This window comes from Nuphar pumila, chromosome 6 (assembly GCF_984573655.1).
Source record: "Nuphar pumila chromosome 6, dmNupPumi1.hap1.1, whole genome shotgun sequence".
NCBI classification, from domain to species: domain Eukaryota; kingdom Viridiplantae; phylum Streptophyta; class Magnoliopsida; order Nymphaeales; family Nymphaeaceae; genus Nuphar; species Nuphar pumila.
This window is the reverse complement of record NC_143254.1, coordinates 54,776,091-54,799,265: the sequence shown is the minus strand read 5'-3', so window position 1 is coordinate 54,799,265 and position 23,175 is coordinate 54,776,091. Positions and strand designations below refer to the sequence as shown.

At 36.3% G+C, this 23,175-nt stretch overlaps 1 protein-coding gene and 1 pseudogene across 1 annotated transcript; both read left to right on the top strand.

Moving 5' to 3' along the window:
* The first annotated feature begins 54 nt into the window (after window positions 1-54).
* Window positions 55-645, top strand: LOC149834875 (pentatricopeptide repeat-containing protein DWY1, chloroplastic pseudogene; annotated as a pseudogene).
* Window positions 646-10,980: 10,335 nt separating this feature from the next.
* LOC149834874 (1-deoxy-D-xylulose-5-phosphate synthase 2, chloroplastic-like) lies at window positions 10,981-14,574 on the top strand. Its single transcript, XM_090011599.1, has 10 exons — window positions 10,981-11,193; window positions 11,362-11,517; window positions 11,636-11,800; window positions 11,917-12,067; window positions 12,217-12,488; window positions 12,571-12,844; window positions 12,928-13,235; window positions 13,421-13,702; window positions 13,799-14,083; window positions 14,184-14,574. Exons 1-10 carry the CDS (start codon window positions 11,065-11,067, stop codon window positions 14,328-14,330), a joined length of 2,169 nt encoding a protein of 722 aa, XP_089867725.1. The 5' UTR covers window positions 10,981-11,064; the 3' UTR covers window positions 14,331-14,574.
* Window positions 14,575-23,175: the final 8,601 nt, after the last annotated feature.

Below are 23,175 nucleotides of genomic sequence, written 5' to 3'. Positions count from 1 at the left end.
AAGAAGGACCCTGTACTGAGCTAGATTGAGGTTAATCACAACATACATGTATTCATGGCTGGGGACAGATCACACCAAAGAAACAAGGAGATTTATGCTGCAGTGGAGGATCTGATTTTGAGAATGGACTTGGGCTACGTCCCTGATACCAGTTTTGTATTGCAGGACTTGGATAAGGAGATGAAAGAGAGATCTTTGTCTTATCACAGTGAGAAATTAGCAATTTCTTTTGGGTTGCTTTCCACACCACATGGGATTCCCATACGGATATTCAAGAATCTCAGAGTTTGTGGGGATTGTCATAAGTGGATCAAATTCATTTCTAGAATTGTACAAAGAGAATCATTGCTAGAGATGCTAAGAGATTCCATTATTTCAATGATGGAATCTGTTCCTGTGGGGACTATTGGTAAGCTCTATCATAATTTAACCTAAATACTTAAATCAGGTAGAGATTATTGCGATCTACTATAACTGTGAGCAGAATACCTCTTAGGCAAAAAGGAGAATGCATAATTTGTGTGGTGGTTGCCATGCTAGTTTGATTTGGATGCCATTCTGTGTTGATGCAGTTTGTCCTTCATTTTCTGTTCTGCATTAATAGATGTTGCTAAGGTGAAACCAGTTAGTGTTGAATTTCTTTGACAGAAAGTGTTGAATGTATTTCTAACTACCGTCATTGTTACATTATTATTAGCTTATTTATGAACATAAATGCAAAACAAAAAAGTGATTGTTGGTTCATCCAAAGGCTGTTAACATGTCTGAGGATCAGCCTTCTGAGAGTAGATCCATATGAACAACAATGCTGTATAAGTTGTGGCCTATGTCACATGGGTGCGGGGGTGCGGCACTTTCAAAAACCTAGGGTGGGGGGGGTGCGGCATGGGCAAAAATGTAAAAAAAAAATTATATATATATAAGAGAAACCTTGCCAGTTTCAAGGTTGGCATAGTCATGGCATAGTCAGATAGACCATTTTCTTAGTCAACTATATGTCTTGGACTGGTCAAAACAGGGGTACATTAACCAGGTTATATGAGCATATACATGCTTGAGTGATTCAATGTAACTTCATATTTCTAACATTAAACCTTCCGCAGCATGTGTCATTAAATGAGTTATGAAACGAACTGCAGCAAAATTATGACCATGCAACAGAAACTAAAATCGAGTACAAACACATATAAGCATACACCTGTACGAAGAGCAACCAGCAAAAGAACTTGAACGAAGAGAATACCTTGTGTTTCTTGAAACAGGAAAGTGAGCAACTGCACCTTAAAATATTGAAAAATCAATAACTTCTGTAACTTGGTAGATCTTATAATCCTATGAACTGAATTTAGATAATGAATCAATCCCAAAACAAATAAATTAAACCCATTACATGCCCATAACATAGCAACACATTTTAAGCAATGGTTGATAGAATGACTTTTCAAAAAAGATGAAAGTAACATTTGACCTTAAGTCATCAAGCATAAGCAACTAATAAAATAGATTGTAAATGAAATAAAAAATCAAGAAGCTCCACAAAATCCATTTTACCATAGAATCAAAAGCCCCAAAATCAAATAGTCAAAGATCCCCAAAAAATAAATACAAATTTCATTAACTATATACCTCTATAGCATCATCAATTCATCGAAAAATTTCGGAATGCCCAACCCCCCCAAATAACATTATTGAAAAAATTTAGGAATGCCCAAAACCCCCAAATAATATTATTGAAAAAATTTCGAAATGTCCAAAAAGCCTATAAATAAAAAGTTAAAAACCCTAGATGCTAATGACCCACATATAATACAATCAGAGAGAAGGGAGACAGTGATAGTGACGAAGAGCGAGAGACAGTGAGAGTGACGGAGAGAAGAGAGACTATGAGAGGGACAGTGAGAGTGACAGAGAGAAGAGAGACCGTGAGAGAGAGAGAGAGAGAGCAAGTCAGAAGGAGACATACCTGAGAACTGAGGAGGAGCGGCCAGAAGGAGTCGGAGATCGTCGGCATCGGCATCGGCTTCAGGCTTCACGAGGATTTTGCCCTAATCCTCCTTCTCTCACTCGCTTTTCATCGGGCAAAAAAAAAATAGTCTAAAAATTGGACCTAAATAACCTTGGGTGCATTGACCGCACCCAGAGTCGTGTTGACCGCACCCGGTGCCGCACCCGCACGTGCACCCGCGTCTCATCGACGCAGGCGCGGCACCTGCTTTGCCGAGTCCCTGTGACTTAGGTTGTGGCTTTGTTCTGCAACAATTGGGAACTTTTCTTTTTTATGTTGGAAGTCAACACTGGTCCTTGAAGGTCTGGGACATGATACTGAATAAGAATGAAAGTGTTGACATTATATTGATGTTCACGAATTATTACATTTGTGTGCATATATGTGATTATTTGTGCATGTGTGTATGCGTGTGCTGACACATTTCTGAAGTTCATCAATGCATGAACAGACAAAAAAAGTCCACTGGTTCTTGTGCTAAATCTTCACAATTCATAATTGGAAAAAAATCCATGCTGATGCATAGGCAATAGAAGGAAGCAGAAGGCAACACAGAAAATGCAATCCATGAGTGTCACTAAAACCTTCCCCTTCTTTCAAATGAATGAATTCTGTCTCATGCAACAAGCCATGCCATAATCTGTCAACATAAGATAATAGCATGAGTTGAATTCACTTGGTACTGCTCTCTTTTCAACTTCGGTGGTGTTAATGTAGGCAAACTTTATCTTGCGTGTACTGTGAGTGAACAAAGTTGCAACTGAAACGTACTGAAAGTGGCACCTTGGTGGTGCTTGCTTGCATGCATGTGCATGAGAGTATTAGTGTGTGCATACATGTGCATATTTACCTATGTCCATGCATGCATGTATCCTATACGTATGCGAGTGCATGGGTGTTTTTGTGAGTCATGAAACTGATATGTTGGATCCACACGTATGGTGACAAGTGTTATGGGTTGTGTGTGTATATGTATAAGAAGATTTAAAGGTGAAAACCAGGCTTTGGTGCGAGACCACACAGACCAACATGGAGCGTTGGATTACACGAAATAATGCAAAAACAGTTTTTAATGGCGCTTCTAAAGGTCTTTAGCTGTGCTTCTTGCACAAGCTGAACGAGCCCCACCTGATTTAGATAGTGGATTTTGGTCCAATTTTCAGTATGCATGAATGCTAGTTCATAGGACTCTCTCTCTCAACTGCCTACCACCAGCCTACCGAAAGTAAACGGGTGTTTTCGGGTTGTTTTTTACAAAGCTAACCTTGCTGATATGTTCAGCATGGTCGATTTGTTAGGAAACAACACTTGGATCATGTTTTTTCGATAAAAAATAGGATTTTTTAAGCTTTGAGTATTTATGAAAATCTTGGACCATTGATTTTTAAACCTTATAAAAACCTACATGTATATCGGAATCAGATGATTCAAGTGTCGATTCCTATAAAATCAGGTGTGCAAAAAACATCTTTGCAGTCAGAATTAAGAAAAACATGAAAAAACCCTTAGGATGGCAGTAGGCAGCTATCACCTACTATATATATATAGAGAGAGTAATGAGTCCGTGCTAAAATGTGTGCTAAATGGGGTTTTCAGTTTTTTTTCATTTTATTTTTAAATTCTGGGATCAGCTCTTGAAGCGTTTGATTCCAACACATGGGTGGGTTTTTATAAAGTTCGAAAAATCAACGGTCCAAAATCTTTGTAAATTTTTGAGGCACCAAAGATCATTCTTTTCATCGAAAACACATGATTCAGGTGTGGATTCTTAGTAAATCGACTAAGTCCAACACATTTATGGGGCCGGAACCGCATAAAAAGCATAGGAGAAGCTCGAAAAACCCATTTAGCATGCGGTTTAGCACCAAATGGGTTTAGCATGTACCCATATATATATATATATATATATATATATATATATAGAGAGAGAGAGAGAGAGAGAGAGTTAATATTAATATTGGCTACTAATGAAGTTACAAAAATAATGATTGGAAATCACTTTTTTCTTAAAAAAAAAATATTTTTTTTGTAAATCAAATGTTATGGATGTGATCTACATGGTTTGTATGGTTAATATTAATGTTGGCTACTAATGAAGGTACAACTAGTGAGTAGAAATCACTTTTAAAATAATTTTAATTTTTTGTAGATCAAATGTTATGGATATGCTCTACATGATTTGTTTAATAATAAACTTGTTTTGAATTATGTGATTATGACAAGTAATTAGGTTTTTAAAAGGTTCACAAATCAACAGCCCACAATGTGCCAACATTTCATAACTCAAAAGGTCACATTTTTACATCGAAATGCATGAACCAAGGCTTGATCCTTAGCAAACAAACTAGGCTGAACATATCTATGTGGTTAGATTGAGTCAATACAATTTTCACCTATGTTTCTAGCAAATTAGTTTCATACCTTAGTAGCCAATATTAACCAATATATATATATATATATATATATATATATATATATATATATATATATATATATATATATATATATATATATATATATATATGATGCACTGAAAAAGCCCCGTTAGGCCCCTTCAAATTGTTGGTATTTTTTCTCACATCTATCACTGTAGATGTGATCAATAGGTTTTGTTGAGTGGGAAACGACTTTTGGATCACCAGAATCTGACCTGTGTTTTTTTGGTGATAAAAAATCAACGGCTATGAAGACATCGATTTTTTCTAGATCATAAAAATACATTTTTTTCCAAAAAAACATGATCCAAGAGTCTATTCCCACTAAATAGAGCATGCTAAACATATCTAACGGTTCAGATATATCATAAAACACTTCAAACTATGGGGCTTAATGGGTAGAACAAAAAAAGAGGGCTTAATACTTTCAGTTCAGTTTTTATCATATATATATATATTTGATAAAACCTTCTAACTTTGTAAATAAACATGGTAAACACATCTGCATGGCTAGATCTATAATTTGGTGGTTAGATTCATGCAAAGAAAAGATTGTATCACCATAAGGTATCATGGTACAAAATCACCATATATTTTTGTGCTGCCCTTTTTTCATTTACATCATGCTAGTGTTTTATGCTAGATCTGAATCATTAGATGTATTTATCATTGCTTATTTATTAAGAATCAGGCTTTGTTTCAAATTGATTTTATGTAAAATTTTGAATACTTTATCATCAAATTTTTGTACAATATCAACCATTGATTTTTTTACCTCTTTAAAATACAAATTTGCACATAAAGTTTTTTATGATGTTTATTCATAAATATGTTTTCTAATGAATAAACAATGATAAACACATCTAACACTCATAAAACACCTAAAACTATGATTTTTAAAGGGTCCTAAAGTGACCTAACAAAAAAAGAGGGGAACACAATTCTCATTATATATATATATATATATATATATATATATATATATATATATATATATATATATATATATATATATATATATATATAGTAAATAGCATACACCAGTGGCGTCGGACGAGCTTGGATGTGAGGCTGCGCACAGCGAAACCATTTTTTTTTTCAAAAAAAAAAAAACTCTTTAGCAGTGGTTCCTGACTGCTGCTGAAAAGTGAAAAATGCAAAAAAAATTGCCATAATCATATGTGTGTCTGATTTGTATTGGACTCTCTCTCTATAAATATATAAATATATATATATATATATATAGGGAGAGAGAGAGGATGGATGTATGGGAATTAGAACCATCGATATAGTAATAATAGTAGTCAATGTTGTCAAAATCAATTGAATCGGCCATTTGCTGAAAGTAGGTTTGGCCACCTTTGAGAATCAGCCAATGTTTGGCCAAATGGGCAGAATTAGCCCGAATAGGGTTGATCTTATTGTGAATTCATTCACTTAAATGGATTTAAGAAAATATATTTATAAAAAAATAAGATTAATTTTTGGGACTGTTCGATTAAAAAATGGTCTGATTCTATTTGATTTTGAAGCAGGTTATATATCCCCTCTCCCCGAAGACGCACTGTTTGCTACAGTGCGTATTCGGGGGTCCGAATGAGTGCCATGTATATAAGCTTGCGGGGCTTGTATCCCTGTGTGTGTCGGCATCACATAGCATCAGAGTCTGGTGGGGTTACAAAGACTTAAGTACCTTTTCCCGCCATTCTCGCCAAGAAACGATGGTTCGAGAAAAAAATAAAAATGTCCCCCATCTAGAAAAGTGAAATGACGGTTCGAGATCCTCCATCTAGAAAAGTGAAACGTCGGTTCAAGAATGATGTTAACTCTTCAAAGTCCAAATGTTTCGTTTTCGCCCTAAGCAGTAAACTTTTGCACCATCTGCTGTAATAGGAGCTTCCTTTGTCGTCGTCTGCTCCCACCGGACCCTCCTTTTCCACCGTCTGCTTCCAACAGAGCACCCTTTGTCGTCATTTGCTGCCGTCGGAGCACCCTTTTCCATCGTTTGCTGCCGCTAGAGCAACCTTTGCCTTCATCTACTGTCGTCGAAGCATCCTTTGTCATCATCTGCGCAGTGACACCGTCATTGCCACCATCGGCTACGTCTACCTTCTAGGTGTTTCTCCTCCACTGTTGGATTACCAAAACTTGTATCATTTCGGTGAGTTTCGTGTAAGGTTTCGTTATGCAAACAAATCAATTTGTAAATCTGAATGGTAAATCTTACAACTGGTTTTACTATTCATGTTAAATAACACCTATTTTCATACTGAAATAAATCGATTTGTACCTATCCACCTTCTGGGCATCGAAAAACAATTAACATGATTTGTTCTTATGAAGCAGCAATGATTTGTACGTTTGAAGCAATAACGATTCAATGAAATTACCATGATTTGTACTTAAGTTTGATAAATCGTACAATAATGTTTATGTATGAAGTCCAAACGTTACAACGATGTGTACTTATGAAGGTTGTGATTTCTACAGTGATTTGTAAGTTTGAAGCAACAACGATTTATATATTTAAAACAGTAGCGATGTGTATTTATGAAGTTACCTAGATTTGTACTTAAATTTGCTAAATCTTACAAAAATGTTTACTTATGAAGCCAAATATTGCGACAATTTGTAATGTTGGTGATTGTTTAACGAATGGGATAATTTGTAATATTATATACTTGGGGAGACGGTTGTAACATATAATGATGCAGTTAAATTTATGTGTTGTGTAAGTTAGCAATGTGTAAAGATCGTCAGACAAAAAATCTCGTCATTGGATTTCATGAGACTTAATGAAATGATCTGACATTCCCATCTATATAAACGTTATGAAGGATACCAAACTATAATGAAGATTGAGAATGATAAAGAAAGGGATAAAGCGTTGGAATTGTATTATGCGGAGCAATATCCATCAGATATTGAAGCTAAGATCAAAGGAAGCATGAGGAAAAACTAAAGAAGAAGAAGAAGAAGAAGGATGACAAAGAGAAGGAAAAGCAAAGGAAGAAGGAGGAGGAGAATGAAAAACAAAGGCAAATGAAGGAGGAGGAGAGGGAGAGGGAAAGGCAAAGGAAGAAGGAGAAGAAAAGGCAAAGGAAGGAGGAGGAGAAGAAAATGCAAAGAAAGAATAAGGAGGAGGAGAAAGAGAAGGAAAGACAATTGAAGAAGAAGGATGAGGAAGAGAAGGAAAGGTAAATGATGAAGATGGAAGAGGAAAGGCAAAGGAAGAAGCATCATGATGAGGAAGAGAAGGAAAGGCGAAGGAAGGAGAAGGAGAAGGAGGATGATGAAGAAAAGGAAAGGCAAAGGAAGGATAAGGAGGACGAGGAAGGTAAGGAAGGAGAAGGAGAAGGAGAAGGAGAAGGAGAAGGAGGATGATGAAGAAAAGGAATGGCAAAGGAAGGATAAGGAGGATGAGGAAGGTAAGGAAAGAGAAAAGAAGGAGGAGGAAGAAAAGAAAAGGGAAAGGAAAAAGCAGGAGGAGGAAGAGAAGGAAAGGGAAAGGGAAAGGAAGAAGCAGGAGGAAGAGAAGGGAAAGGAAAAAGCAGGAGGAGAAAGAGAAAGAAATGGAAATGAAGGAAGAAATTAAAAAGCAGAGTAGGGAGCCAAAGAACGCAGAGGAAGGAGAGAGGAGATGAATAGGAGAAAAGTGTGAACAAGGTACGTAAATCGATCATGTCTATCATGATTTACTATGATAGTTATTACTATGTATATCGATTAATGTGATAGCGATTACTGTGAATGATTTACTGTTATAGGTATGATTATGTATAGCGATTACCGTGAACGATTTACTGTTATAGGTATGATTATGTATAATGATTACTGTTAACGATTTACTATGAATGATTTATTGTTATAGGTATGATTATGTATAGTGATTACTGTGATAGCGATTACTATGTATAGCGAGTGTGCAACAATTATTATTTATAACGATTACTGTGTACAACGATGTGTAGAAGTATAAATGAGACTAATTTTTATTTGATACAAATAATATGTTATTTTGTGTTACAAGAAGATCATAAGAGAAGTAGAGAACCAAGTGAAAAACTCAGATGGCGTTGTCAGTGGCCTATAGTTCTGTCGTGGTATGGACAACTGAGCGAATATCAGAAGGATCAATTACAAAATATGCACTTCGGCGGCCTTCTGGACCAACATTCTTTTGAAACGTGCTGGAACACCATGACCCACCAGGTGAATAAGTGGAATAATAAGATGAATAGATTCTAGTTTGATTATTTTGAGATCACCATGACCCTAGAAGATGTGGCACGGATTACGGGCCTTAAGTGCCTTAAAAGTGTTGTCCAAATACGGGATTCAAACTATACCGCAAGGGACAAGTACATGGCCCTTCTAGGAATGTCGATGGAGGAATGAAGGCAATGTATTTTTGGTGGAAGCAATTCCACATCGATGAAAGTTTATTTTTTCTATAATAAATGGAAAGGTTGGTCCGCTACATGTACATCTGAAAGAGCTGACCAAGAGTTGCGTGACTTCCTTCTTTATTTTTTTGGTCTGACTTTATTTTCTGATTTGTCTGGTTCGAGGATAAGTTACTTGTGGCTGCAATTCTTGAAAGACTTAGATATAGTCGACAACTATGCATGGGGTGTTGCTATGCTCGCACACTTGTATAGTGAACTTTACCATGCGAATAATGGTATAAAAACCATTGTAGGGTTTTGGCCATTTGTCTATGTAATTATTTATTACATATTGTATAGTTGTAGACTAAGATAGTTGAAGGTTATAGTCTTACTAATATATATATGATTTTGTAGGCCTGGTTGTGGGAGCATATTATCGCCTTGCGTCCTTAGTATAGCCCTGCGATTTGTGGTTTTCCAAAGATCGGCCGGTGGGCTAGAATAAATATAAAGCAAGATAATGCTAAGTTCATTTTAGATGGTTTGCAATTAAATGAGGTAAATGGTTTGAAATCATTTTTATAATCGGTTCAGCATTTATCATTCATTAGTATAAATTGTTGAAATATTTAGCATTCTTAATTAATCATCGCTGCAGAATTTTTACTTCGTTAGTATAAATCGTTCTAATGTTTAACATTCTTAAGTAATGATCATTACAGGATTTTGTATTCCTTAGTACAACATAATTTATGATTTTTATAATAATTAAGGTTTTAATTTGATTTTTTTTTTAATTAGCATAATGTATTGTTAGGGTTTACATTTTTTTATTTAGTTATTTTTTGAAATAACATGAATGTTTAATTAGAGTTTTGATTTAATTTTATTTTTTTTCAATTGGCATAATATATTGCTAGTGTTTAGATTTTTTGTTAGTTATTCTTTGAAATAGCATGAATGTTTAATTAGGGTTTCAGGATTTCGTGTGTGTTATTTTTTAATTGGCATTAGGCGTGAATAATGAATGATTGATTTTTTATTAGAATCTTAGGAGTTTTACTTGTTTTTTTTTAATAATCATAAATATTCATTTTCTTTTAGGATTTTGGGTATTGATTTGGGTTTTTTCAAATAACATGAATATATATGAATATATAATGAAGGTTTTAAGTTTTTTGTCTACTATTTTTTTAATTATTATTAAGCATGATTCCATTATTAAATACTTGATTTTGGTTATCAAACCCTTAAATCTTTGATTTTTACTAGGATTTATATCTTTTATTTTATTTTTTCAAATGACATAGATATTTAATTAGGGATTTTTTTTTTCAATTAGCATATCTATAATGTAATGTTTGTTAGGATTTAAAGTTTTTATTTGGTTTTTTTAGAATAATGAAAATGTCTAGTTTTATGGTTTTAAGGTGTGTGTACAAATAGGCATGAATGCATGAATATTATGTAATTTGATTTTGGTTAAAATATTAGTAGTTTTTTATTAAGTAATCATAAATGCATAATTTATAATGTTTGTAAGGATTAGGGTTTTTTTTAATGACCTAAATGTTTAGTTTATAGTTTTAAGATTTTTGTATTTTTTTCTAATTACCATTGAAAATGAATCAATGAATATTGTGTAATTTGATTTTGGTTAGAATATTAAGTTTTTTTTATCAACTAACATAAATGAATCATTTATGATGTTTGTTGAAAACATAGTCTTGATTTGGTTTTTTGAAACATATTATTAACAATTATCTTTTACTTTGTATTTGTGTCCACCCTAGTTTAGAATCCAGTCTCCACCACTGGTTCCACATGTTCCAAATGCTAGGGATGCGGCTCATGAACCATGTTTTCAATGAACTATGGGGTTTTTATGAGCCAAGAATATTACGGGTTTCCGATTTGATCACAACATCTTGCTGCCAATGAGATAAGGGTATGACGATAAGGATGACTTTGGGGATGATTGAAACACAATTTGGGCTTGTATTATTTAACCCTCAAAAGTCTTCTGTCGTATAAAAAATTCATCTCTCCATTCCCCCCACATGAGCAAAAGGAATCAAATTCTTATCTTTTCTGCCACTTTCCACCCTGCTTCCACATTATAAAAGCCAGCCGACTTGCTCTATTTTCTATACCACACAATCTCTTTCTCTCTCTCTGAGTGTGTTTGTGCGTGTGTGCAGGGGAAGGCAGACCCATATTCATAAATCCATTTATGTCTGCTTCTCTCTCTGTCATGGCAACCTCAACTTTTCCCCATCTTGAAAACATATCTGTCTTCCCTTCTTCTCCTTTTCTGAAATCTCAATCTAAGAAAAATACCTCCTTCCCTGTTTGCAGAAGGGTAATTTCCTGATATTTTAGCTTTGCAACAACCAAATTACTGATTTGGGTCTTCATTTTTAGGTTTATTTATTCCATGTTGATTAAAGGATGTGGAATAAGTGAACGACTGTCTTTTTTCATTTTTAAAGTTGCATGGGTTCAATTTTTTTTTCTTGTCCTTGTTCAGTTCTGTGTCAAGGCTAGCAAGTCTGGTGCTGAGGGGAAGCTTATTATAGAAAGAGAAAAGGACGAGTTTATGATAGATTTCTCAGGAGAGAAACCAGAAACACCATTACTGGACACAATCAATTACCCTGTTCACATGAAAAACTTGTCAACAAGGGTGGGTTGATTTTTCTTTTTCTTTTTTTTGGGGGGGGGGGGGGTTCTCTTTTTCTCTTTCCTTTAAACATTTTGAACCATGGAGTGCCTAATAAGAAGCAAAACTTTTTTCTTTTCAGGATCTAGAGCAATTAGCTGCCGAACTCAGGGCAGATACTGTGTACACTGTATCAAAAACTGGTGGACATCTTAGCTCAAGCCTTGGAGTGGTAGAGTTGACTGTAGCACTGCATCATGTCTTCAATACACCCGAAGATAAGATCATATGGGATGTTGGTCATCAGGTTTATAACTTTTTTTAGTCTTGTTTTTTGATGATTTTTTTTCTGGTCGAATTATTTGAACATGCATAGTTAGCCATGTTGGTGAAACTCAAGAGTGGGATGTGGTGGTTTTGCAGACCTACCCACATAAGATTTTGACTGGTAGAAGGTCTAGAATGCACACTATAAGGCAAACAACAGGCCTGGCAGGATTTCCAAAAAGGGATGAGAGTATTTATGATGCTTTTGGTGCTGGACATAGCTCGACAAGCATCTCTGCTGGTCTTGGTAAATTCAGATTCTCCTTTATTTCCTTTTTCTCACCACCAGTTTTCTGAAAATCACATGCTGTTTTGTTTGTTTTGGTCTTTTTCATGGTATATTGTGTTTGATTCTGTTTCTTTGGCTTTCTTTTGTTATTGAAATGAATGTGGCAGGGATGGCAGTGGCTGCAGACCTGCTGGGAAAGAGCAACAATGTAATTTCTGTAATTGGAGATGGTGCCATGACTGCAGGGCAGGCATATGAAGCCATGAATAATGCTGGCTTCTTGGATTCCAACCTCATAGTTGTATTGAATGACAACAGGCAGGTCTCCCTTCCAACGGCCACACTTGATGGCCCTGCACCTCCAGTTGGAGCTCTGAGCAGTTGTCTTTCCAAGCTTCAAGCCAGCACCAATCTTCGATCACTTCGCGAAGCGGCAAAGGTTAGCTGAAAACTCACATATTGGCAATTCGTTGGCATGCATTCGTTTGTGGGAAGCTCAAACATGGTTCTCTTTGTTGCAGAGTATCACCAAACGGATTGGAGGAAGTACTCATCAAGTTGCGGCAAAGGTTGATGAATATTGTAGGGGAATGATCGGTGCATCTGGTTCAACCTTGTTTGAGGAACTGGGCTTGTACTACATCGGTCCGGTCGATGGCCACAATATCGAAGATTTGGTGACGATTTTTCAGAAGGTGAAGGCAATGCCTGCACCAGGTCCAGTACTTATTCACATAGTTACAGAAAAAGGGAAGGGATATCCACCTGCAGAGGCTGCAGCTGACAAAATGCATGGTAAGATAAGATCAAGGCCGCATTTTGACTTGAACTTGCTGGAATTTTCATGGGTATCTGATCCTATGTCCATCTGATGACAGGGGTTGTCAAGTTTGATCCACAAACAGGGAAGCAATTCAAATCAAAATCTTCTACTCTTTCATACACCCAATATTTTGCGAATTCTCTTATAGCTGAAGCGGAATTAGACGATAAAATTGTGGCAATCCATGCTGCAATGGGGGGAGGAACAGGTCTCAATTACTTCCAGAATAGGTTTCCTGAACGTTGTTTCGATGTGGGAATCGCCGAGCAACATGCTGTGACATTTGCAGCTGGTCTGGCTACAGAGGGTCTAAAGCCCTTCTGTGCTATCTACTCATCTTTTCTGCAAAGAGGCTATGATCAGGTATTCTACAAGCACATCATAATCCTTACAACTGAATTAGATAGTCAGGATTCCTTGGCTCGTCTGTGAGAAAATAACAAAGAAAGAAGGGAAGAAAGTGGACTTTTGAGGATTGTTTCAATTACATTTAAACATATTTTGTATAGGTTGCACAAGGGCGCTCACATTTCCAGATCTCTATGTAGGTTGTTCATGATGTGGATCTTCAGAAGCTACCAGTTCGATTTGCGCTTGATCGAGCTGGTCTTGTTGGTGCAGATGGGCCTACACATTGTGGTGCATTTGATATCACATACATGGCCTGCTTGCCCAATATGGTTGTCATGGCTCCATCTGATGAAGCTGAACTTATGCATATGGTTGCCACAGCGGCAGCCATCGATGACAGACCAAGCTGTTTCAGGTTTCCAAGAGGAAATGGAGTTGGAGTAGCACTGCCATCTAACAACAAAGGAACACCTCTTGAGGTTGGTATCTGATAAACGAATGCAAATGCCCCAGAAAATAAAATCGAGAAGAGCTAATTTTTTACCCGTCATTGGCCACCCCTTTTGTTGATACAGATTGGAAAGGGAAGAATTCTCCTTGAAGGAAGCAGAGTCGCCATACTCGGCTTCGGTTCCGTAGTACAGAATTGTATCGTTGCTGCCACGGCGCTAAATGAATCTGGCATCTCGGTTACTGTTGCAGATGCTCGCTTCTGCAAGCCTCTGGATACAGAGCTCATCAGAAGATTAGCAAAGGAGCATGAGATCTTGATTACCGTGGAAGAAGGATCAATTGGAGGTTTCGGGTCTCATGTAACTCATTTCTTGAGTTTGAATGGCCTTTTAGATGGCAACCTCAAGGTATTCAAATGATCCTTAACTTCCTGTCATTTATTTGACATCAAAACTAGAATATTTCATGTTTTTCTTAATGCTAATTTAAATGATGAATCTGTCACAGATAAGATCAATGGTTCTTCCAGATAGATATATTGACCACGGTTCTCCTCAAGATCAAATTGAAGCAGCAGGGCTGTCTTCAAGACATATTGCTGCTACAGTGTGCTCTTTACTGGGGAAGCCAAAAGAAGCCTTGCAATTCCAGTGACTCAGAGAAAGTGGAAATTTGTAGACATGGCAGGTGGTGTGCAATCTTCCAAGTTGTAATTTTTTATTTTTTGGGGGGGAAATAACTATGGTCTTGCATAAATGCATTGTTGAAGATTGTGCAAGAATTTGGTGCCAAGGAACACTAAATGTGAGTGGATGATTGGCATGAAATGGTATAAATTATCTGTTTGTTTTGTAAAGAATAAAAATAAACTCCGTCTGATTGGAGTCCTGGTTTTCAATCACATCTGCTTCTACATAAATTGAAAGTTGTCCTTATAACAGTGGATACGACCATGCGTGAAGCTTGAGCTGAACCCATTCTTTCTAGATTTAAATATCCTCATCCATGAAAATGTTCTGCGGATGCCATTGAAGGAAAATGAGAAATCAAGTTTTATTCGGTATTCATAAAACATTTGAACCTATCACAAAACATAATGAATAATCATGCTATACATTATACACCAGTCTAGCTTGTTTCTCATATGATATATCCTCTCTAAAGGCATGTTTGGAAGTGGGAAAGACGTAAGCAAAGTGATACAAAGTGAAAAAATCCATACGGTCTTTTCGACCCTTACAAATGAGAAAATTTTTCTCTAAGAGAGTTTTTCTAAAAAATATACTTTTTATAGAAAACACTACTGGAAGAGGGAGGTGGAAGAATGTTCCTACTAATAGAAAATGGTGAGGTCCACTCACCACCACCATCATCAATCTCACCACCACCCACCATCATCCACTTTCTGGAAAACCGTCCTGTCTACAATGATTTTCCACTATCTATCACCATCACCCACCTCTCTGAAAACTGCGCCCAAGAATCTCCACCTCCACCACCACCCACCTCTCAGAAAACCGCCATCCATCCTTCACCCACCTTAAAAATAATGCCGGAGAAGCTCTACCACCACCACTTCATGATGATTTTCCACCATCACCACCATCCACCTCCCGGAGAAGCTTTACCACCACCACCCTCCTCCCCTCTCTCATTTTTATAAGTTTTTTATTTTATTTTTTTCATGCCACCCAAACAAGTAAAAAAAAATTTATCAGATCAAAATTCTCATAGGCAAAATTTTATTTTTCTATGAGAGTTTTTCTAGATTCCAACTAAAAGGGCTTCTCTAAGGGATGTTGGAATGAGCCCGAATTCCATCCCGCTGCACACAGAGTCAATTTAAGCAACATACATTTAAGATATTTAAGCAAATGAGTATTAATTTGTGGCTTGAACATTTGTACATGTGAACTGTGACATTTGAAGAATCTTGTGTGACATCGTCTTTTGGTTAATCATGGCGATGAATTTAGAAAAGAAACTATGTAAAAAATTTTGAGCATTAAAAAAAGAACGAGCGAGAAAGAGATGAGCTTTCTTTTTTGAGGTGTAAACACTAAGGGGGCCTTTGATTCCCTGTCCAGGTTAGGACAAAACACTTTGCCCAGGACTAAACGACAGTATTTCTGTCCAGGATACACTGTCCAGTTTGTCCTAAATAAGTTTTATTTTTTCATTTTTTGTTTTTAAAAAGTGTACCATCCCCATCGTTCCAGGGGTAGTCGGTAAAAAAAAAGTGTTTCCACAACGTCCCCGGTGACGTGGGACGCACGATCAAACGTGCCCTAAATGAAAGAGAAAGATGTTTTTCTTAGAGGCGATGAGACTGAGAGGAGTATAGTACGTAGGCTTACTTAGGTGTAAGAGAGAGAGAGAGAGAGAGAGAGAGAGAGAGAGAGAGAGAGAGAGAGAGAGAGAGAGAGAGGTTTCTTTTGGGTTTAAGAAGAGGTGGCCTCTCTTGGGTTTAGAGAGGATTAATTAAGATAAATCCGGTATAGTGAATGGGTTCAACAAATCGACAATTCCAGTACAGTGAATGGGCATTAGTGTGTTTTTTTGGTGTTTGATAACTGAGATTCATGGTATAGTTGGTTTGATATTGTTTTTGTTTGTTTTGACTCTTTCTTGTATTTGCATATTGTTTGGAGACTGATTTCATATTAATAAAGACTCTCGATGCTCTTCTCATGGATGTATGCATATTTTTGAACTAGGTAAATCCTTGTATTTTTTGTGTGGTTTACTTTTTTACTAGTTATATTGTCTTTGTGTGTGTTTCCTAATCACATTGATATCATATTCGACCTAGCAAGGTCCTACACACGAACCCTAAAACCACAATAAATTAGTAACGGAGCTGTTGGTTCATAGAGCTAGTGGTTTGAGGAAAGATTTAAGCTGACCTCTAATATGGCGAAACCATTAAATCATATACATTTATCAAGATTGAAAGGAAAAATAATAAGAACCATAAACATATTGATAAATTTAAAACATTATAAAATCCTTTCAACCATTAAAAAGGGGGAGAGAGAAGTTATAAATAGTAATTAATTTTTGAAAAAATTATAATGTGCAATGTAAGTAGCACGTGCTATTTTATAAAAACTCTATACAAATGCTCATACAAAATTTTAATTACATTCTAAACCCACATGACAAGAATGTTAATTAATAAAAAATTATAAAGCATCCAACTTTTTGCTTCTACTTTTATAATATTTTGGACTACAAAAATTATTACTGCTCTTCATCATATAAAGCATGCCAATTCTATTAGGAAAAACTAAAACAAAACTTGTACCAGAGTAGCACTAGCCAATACTAAACTCCAACAAATTTTATGTTTAAACATTATTAAAACAGGCAACTCCAAGCAATACAACAAACCAGTGGATTAGCGATGACCAAAATCCATCGCTAATCTGTGGCTAATCCATCGCTAACCAGATTAGCGACAGCTTAGCGTCGAAGTAGCGACGAATATCTTTCATCACAAATTTTTCGACGCTAATAAGCAACGACATATATTCGTCGCCCGTTTCGTCGCTACGTAGCGACATACTGTATTTGTCGTCAGTTTCGTCGCTAAGTTGCGACGGAATAACGAATGACAACTTTCGTCGCAAGGCCGTTGTTACTAAACGACGACTTCGGTTTGGCGACAGATTTACTGCCGTTGCTAATCTGTCGCTAACTTTAACGGTAATAATAAATAGTGACGGATATATCCGTTGCTAATCCGTCGCAAACAAAAAAAAAATAAAAAAATATTTGAAAATTAAATATCGAGAAAAAATTTCTCGTGCTGCAATTTATATTTACTGTACAATTTATATTTCCTGTGAATAAAAAACAAAGTACACATAAAAATACATATAAAAGGAATCTAAAATAATTAATCGTTCCACTTTAAAATTCGCAAGTTTTAATTATTTACAATTCAACATTTACATTTTCAAAACAAAAAGAAAGTAGAACAAATTCAACACATTAATCTAATCATCGCCAAGATTTTGTGCGTCTTCTTGTTCATTGCCTTGATCTGTCCCTTCGGCTCCACTACGCTGATTATCGCCAGCAACCTACACAAGAAAAGAAATGTCAGTATTGATAAACAAAATATATTGAAATAAATTATACACTATATGTGATTCTATCATGAATGATATGTGTTCTAAGGCAATAAAAAAACTCTATATGTGATTATATCATGCTCATATGTATTCTAAGATAGTCAAAAAAACTCTATATGTGATTCTACCATGCTCATATGTGCTCTAAGACAAGCAAAAAGCTGTATATGTGATTTTATCATGCTCAAATGTGTTCTAAGGCACTCAAAAAACTGAATATGTGATTATAGCATGCTCATATGTGTTCTAAGGCAGTCAAAAAAACTTTATATGTGATTCTATCATGCTCATATGTGCTCTAAGGCAGGCAAAAAACTTTATATGTGATTCTATCATGCTCATATGTGTTCTAAGGCAGTCAAAAAACTGAATATGTGATTATATCATGCTCATATGTGCTCTAAGGCAGTAAGAAAAACTCTATATGTGATTTTACCATGCTCATATGTGCTCTAAGGTAGGCAAAAAACTGTATATGTGATTCTATCATGCTCATAAGGCAGTCAAAAAACTGAATATGTGATTATAGCATACTCATATGTGTTCTAAGGCAGTCAAAAAAACTTTATATGTGATTCTATCATGCTCATATGTACTCTAAGGCAGGCAAAAAACTTTATATGTGATTCTATCATGCTCATATGTGTTCTAAGGCAGTAAAAAAACTTTATATGTGATTATATCATGCTCATATGTGTTTTAAGGCAGTCAGAAAAACTCTATATGTGATTGTACCATGCTCATATGTGCTCTAAGGCAGGAAAAAGTTGTATATGTGATTCTGTCATGCTCATATGTGTTCTAAGGCAGTCAAAAAACTGAATATGTGATTATATCATGCTCATATGTGTTCTAAGGCAGTCAAAAAACTATATATATGATTCTATCATGCTCATATGTGCTCTAAGGCAGGCAAAAACTTTATATGTGATTGTATCATGCCTATATTTGTTCTAAGACAGGCAAAAAGTTATATATGTGATTATATTATGCTCATATGTGTTCTAAAGCAGTAAAAAAAACTCTATATGTGATTTTAGCATGCTCATATGTGCTCTAAGGCAGTAAAAAGTTGTATATTTGATTCTACCATGCTCGTGTTGTATATGTATTCAAAGGCAGTAAAAATATTATACTGAAATAAATTATATTCAATGCACCTAAGTTAAGGCAATCAAAGTTATATGAAATCTAACGACATGCAATATATCGCATGAAACTTTCATACCTGAGAGGCACCTGCAATCGAAGTTCCCCTGTTCAGCAAAAAACTGTTAAACTCAGCTCGGAGAACATCGACGATGGTTTCATGGAGGTAGTCACGCATTGTATCCTTAACAATCTGGCGTACATCATCACCGGAAAAAATAGGATGCTTGGAGATTATATCGACGAAAGAAGTCTGTGAGCCGTGACTGGAGGAAGCAACAACAGGTGAGGTGTTCATATTACTCCAAAACCCGAACACACGACCCTTTTTGGGTTCACCTGCTGCAGTCACCCATGCTGCAGGATCAAATGATGGATGTTGAGTAGAGTCATCGGCATATCGCTCCACCATCTATTGCTCATATGCCTCCTACAAAATAATGTTTACAATATGCATTAATAATTAAGAATTACAATATTTATGATAACTTGTATATTACAATGATTATTAATAGAATAAATACATACCGTTATCGTTCTCGCCTTCTCTGATACGAAGTCTCCCGTGGTCTTCCGTTTATGTGTTTCAACAAACACATCCTTATATGGTACAATGCATCATTTTTCTGCTTCCTGCGAAGTTAAATGATAAAAAATTTAGTTAACAGGTTTGCAACAATACTTATAAAATTGATAATATATATATTGATGAGTTAACATTTTCTTCAGGTGGCTCCCAAAAGCCTTAGATCCACCTGTGTGTAGATGGGCTTCGGGCATTTTCACTCGATTTTATGCAGCCTTCGCAGAGCGATTTCGAAATGCATTCCCCGCCCACTTGTCACACATTCCCTCCCAATAATCTCTCCTGATAGTAATAGGGTCATGGCCCTTCCACTATAGTGGATCATCTATTTCGCCAGATGTTTTTTTTGCTGCAGTCTTCATATTGTGCAGCATGTCTGCAAATCGATTGACAGCCACCCTCTGCCACACCTTCCTTGTATCATGTTCCTCCACCGTAGTCGCGAAGAGATTCGAAGCCTATATATATTTTCAGAAAGTTAGTAGACATGACTATAAAAAAAAATTAAATATGAAACACATTAACTATGACAAACAACTGTATACCGTGAATGAGGACCACAATTTTTCTATCATATCTTTTGGATACTCTTTCCATTGAACGACCGGTCCTAATAGATGTTGAAGAAGTGAATTCCTAATCTCGTATACTACTTCTTGTGGCTCAAACCTCATGTTGCACATGAATTGGTACACAGTAAATATCAATATAAAATATTTATAAGATATGCAATAAGTGAAAATAAAATACTTACGGTCGATTACCAATATACACTATTCGAATAAGTCTTCTTGTGCAAGACTGAGAAGACTTTGCATCTTGTGTTGGCTCCTGACTTGTATGATCAACTGGTGTAGGTGGGTCATGTACATGCAAAACATCATCTATACAAAAATACGTTAGAAATTTTCAAAATGCGCATTTCAACTAATCAAACATCCAATTAGTTAAATGATATACCTATCACAGGAGCCCATGAAGATGAATGTTGGGCCTGACTACTACTGGATGAACGACCACTGTAAGCTCCATGAACCATATTCTAACAAATAAAAAATGTCATACAATATATTTAATTAATTTGCATCAAGTATTACAATATATTCAAATCATTCAAATCATTGGAATACTTGCAAATCATTCACATAATTGCAATACATTCAAATCATTCACATTAAGTATTGCAATATATTCAAATCATTCACATCAACTATTATAATACATTCAAATCATTCAAATCATTCACATCAAGTATTGCAATACATTCAAATCATTCGCATTAAGTATTATAATATATTCAAATCATTCAAATCATTCACATCAAGATTTTGGCCAGGTGAGGTCAGACCAGGGATAAACAGAGACAAGAAAAAATTTGGATGCTTCATACACAAGCTTGGTGGAAGGTTGTATGGAGTTACAAATACTAACCAACATGAGTATGGAGTTGATCTACCCCCAAATGGATTAAATCCATCTGTACATGGACTGAGTCTAACATTTCTCACTTCCATTATGAAGTTATGATGAGTACGATCAAAGTGCTTCCAAGCTTCAGCGTCAACAGGATGCGTGATGTTGTCTTCATCGTGTCAAACTTTATTTGCATGCCATCACATGTGTTTAGCTGTCCTTGAAGACACGTACAATCGTTGCAATCTAGGAGTGATATGAAAGTAGTGGAGCGACTTGTATGAAACTTCCTTTGATCTCGTGCTACCATTGTCTCTTGTCTTTGGCTTGAATCGAGGATGCCCACATGACAGGCATGATATGTTGTTTACCTGATCATTGAAATACAACATATATTGATTTGGACAAGCAACTTTCACACGATAAAAATTTTGTGGCAATTTCTCATCTTTGGGCAACATACTCTTCACAATCATGCAAAAACGATCAAAACATGATTGACTCAAATTATACTCGGACTTCAAATTCATTAGTTGAAGAACTGCAAATAAGATAGTGTGACTCTCGCAACCGTTCTAAAGTGGCTCATCAGCATCTCTAAGTAAATCATAAAATCTACTAGCTGCATCGTTTGGTGATTCTTTATCTACTGTAGTTCTTACATCGCTAGGACTCATAGCATAATCCAGTTCTGTTTCTGCGGCATCAAATATCAAATCCATATATGGATTATCATGCACCACATTCACCCGTGCATCAAAATTGTTTCTAAATTCTTCTCCATGAAACGTCCAATTCTGATAATCACTCACAAAACCCTTCCTCTATAGGTGATGTCTAACGCCATGAGGTTCTACAAATCGATTATTCTTACAAATCTTGCAGGGACATCTAATCCGACCTATGGGATCCACTGTACTGACACTTGTCATTGCAAATTCAATAAAACTTTCAACACCATCCATATATTCATGCGATAACTCATTGTCAACTATCCTATGGTACATCCATTCACGGTTTGCAGTCATTTTGTCGTATGATGTTACAAATAGTATCCTAACCAGTTAAAAGAGAACCATCAGAATGCTATGATGAAGAAAATATCAATTTTATCATGCAATATATGATGTCATACAATCACAAGAATTATGATGCATGCATTGATAACTTAATATTTTTATGTGCAAACTATTCATGACACGATACATTTATTTGAAGCATGCTTTCATTATATAATTTCACATGGAAGTCATAATCAATTGAAAGTAACTACATGCAAGCATGAATACAATCACATCAAACATTGCAATACATCGAAATTATTCATATCAAACAAATGTCAAACATGTACCTGCAGCAAACACACTTCAATATCTCGCTAACTACTACCATGCCTAACATGAAATCCGTACTCCAAAAACAAGAACACTTTTATTCTCATACATTAAAATCATGCTCAACATGATCTCCAAACTCCATCAAAGCAGTCAACAACTAAGTGAGTGTGTGAACAGTAAAATGTTACATCCAATAAATTAAATTACATGTGATGCACTTGCATCACATACTCACCACGAGTATTTACCCGATTTGCATTATTTTTGTCACTTACTTACCACGGGTGGCGGGGCACAAGTGAGTTCCGTTGAGAAATCTGTAAGAGACACTGTGTTAAAATGAAATCACCACTTGCCGAAAAAAAATCGAGGCAAGGTCACCCTCCTGCCGAAAAAGCAGGGGGTTGGGGGGCAACCCCCTGCTCGAATAAAAAAGCGACAGGAGGGCGTCCCCCTACCGAATAAAAAAATGAGGCACGAGAGCGACCCGTACCGAAAAAAACAAACGAGGCAGGGGTCACCCTCCTGCCGAAAAAAACAAACGAGGCAGGGGTCGCCCCCGTGCCGAAAAAAAGAGGCACGGGCGCGACCCTCTGCTCGAATAAAAAAATGAGGCAAGGGGTAACCCCCTGCCAAAAAAAAATGAGGCACGGGGGCAACCCTCTGCCCGAATAAAAAAACGAGGCAGAGGGTCGCCCTTCTGTCGAAAAAAAAAGTGGCAGGAGGGCGACCCCCTGACGGAAAAGCAGCGGGCAACCCCCTACCCGAATAAAACAACGAGGCAAAGGGGTCGATGCCTGCCCGAATAAAACAACGAGGCAAGGGGTCCACACCCACTGCCGGGAAAAATAAAACGCGGCAGGGGTCGCCTCCTG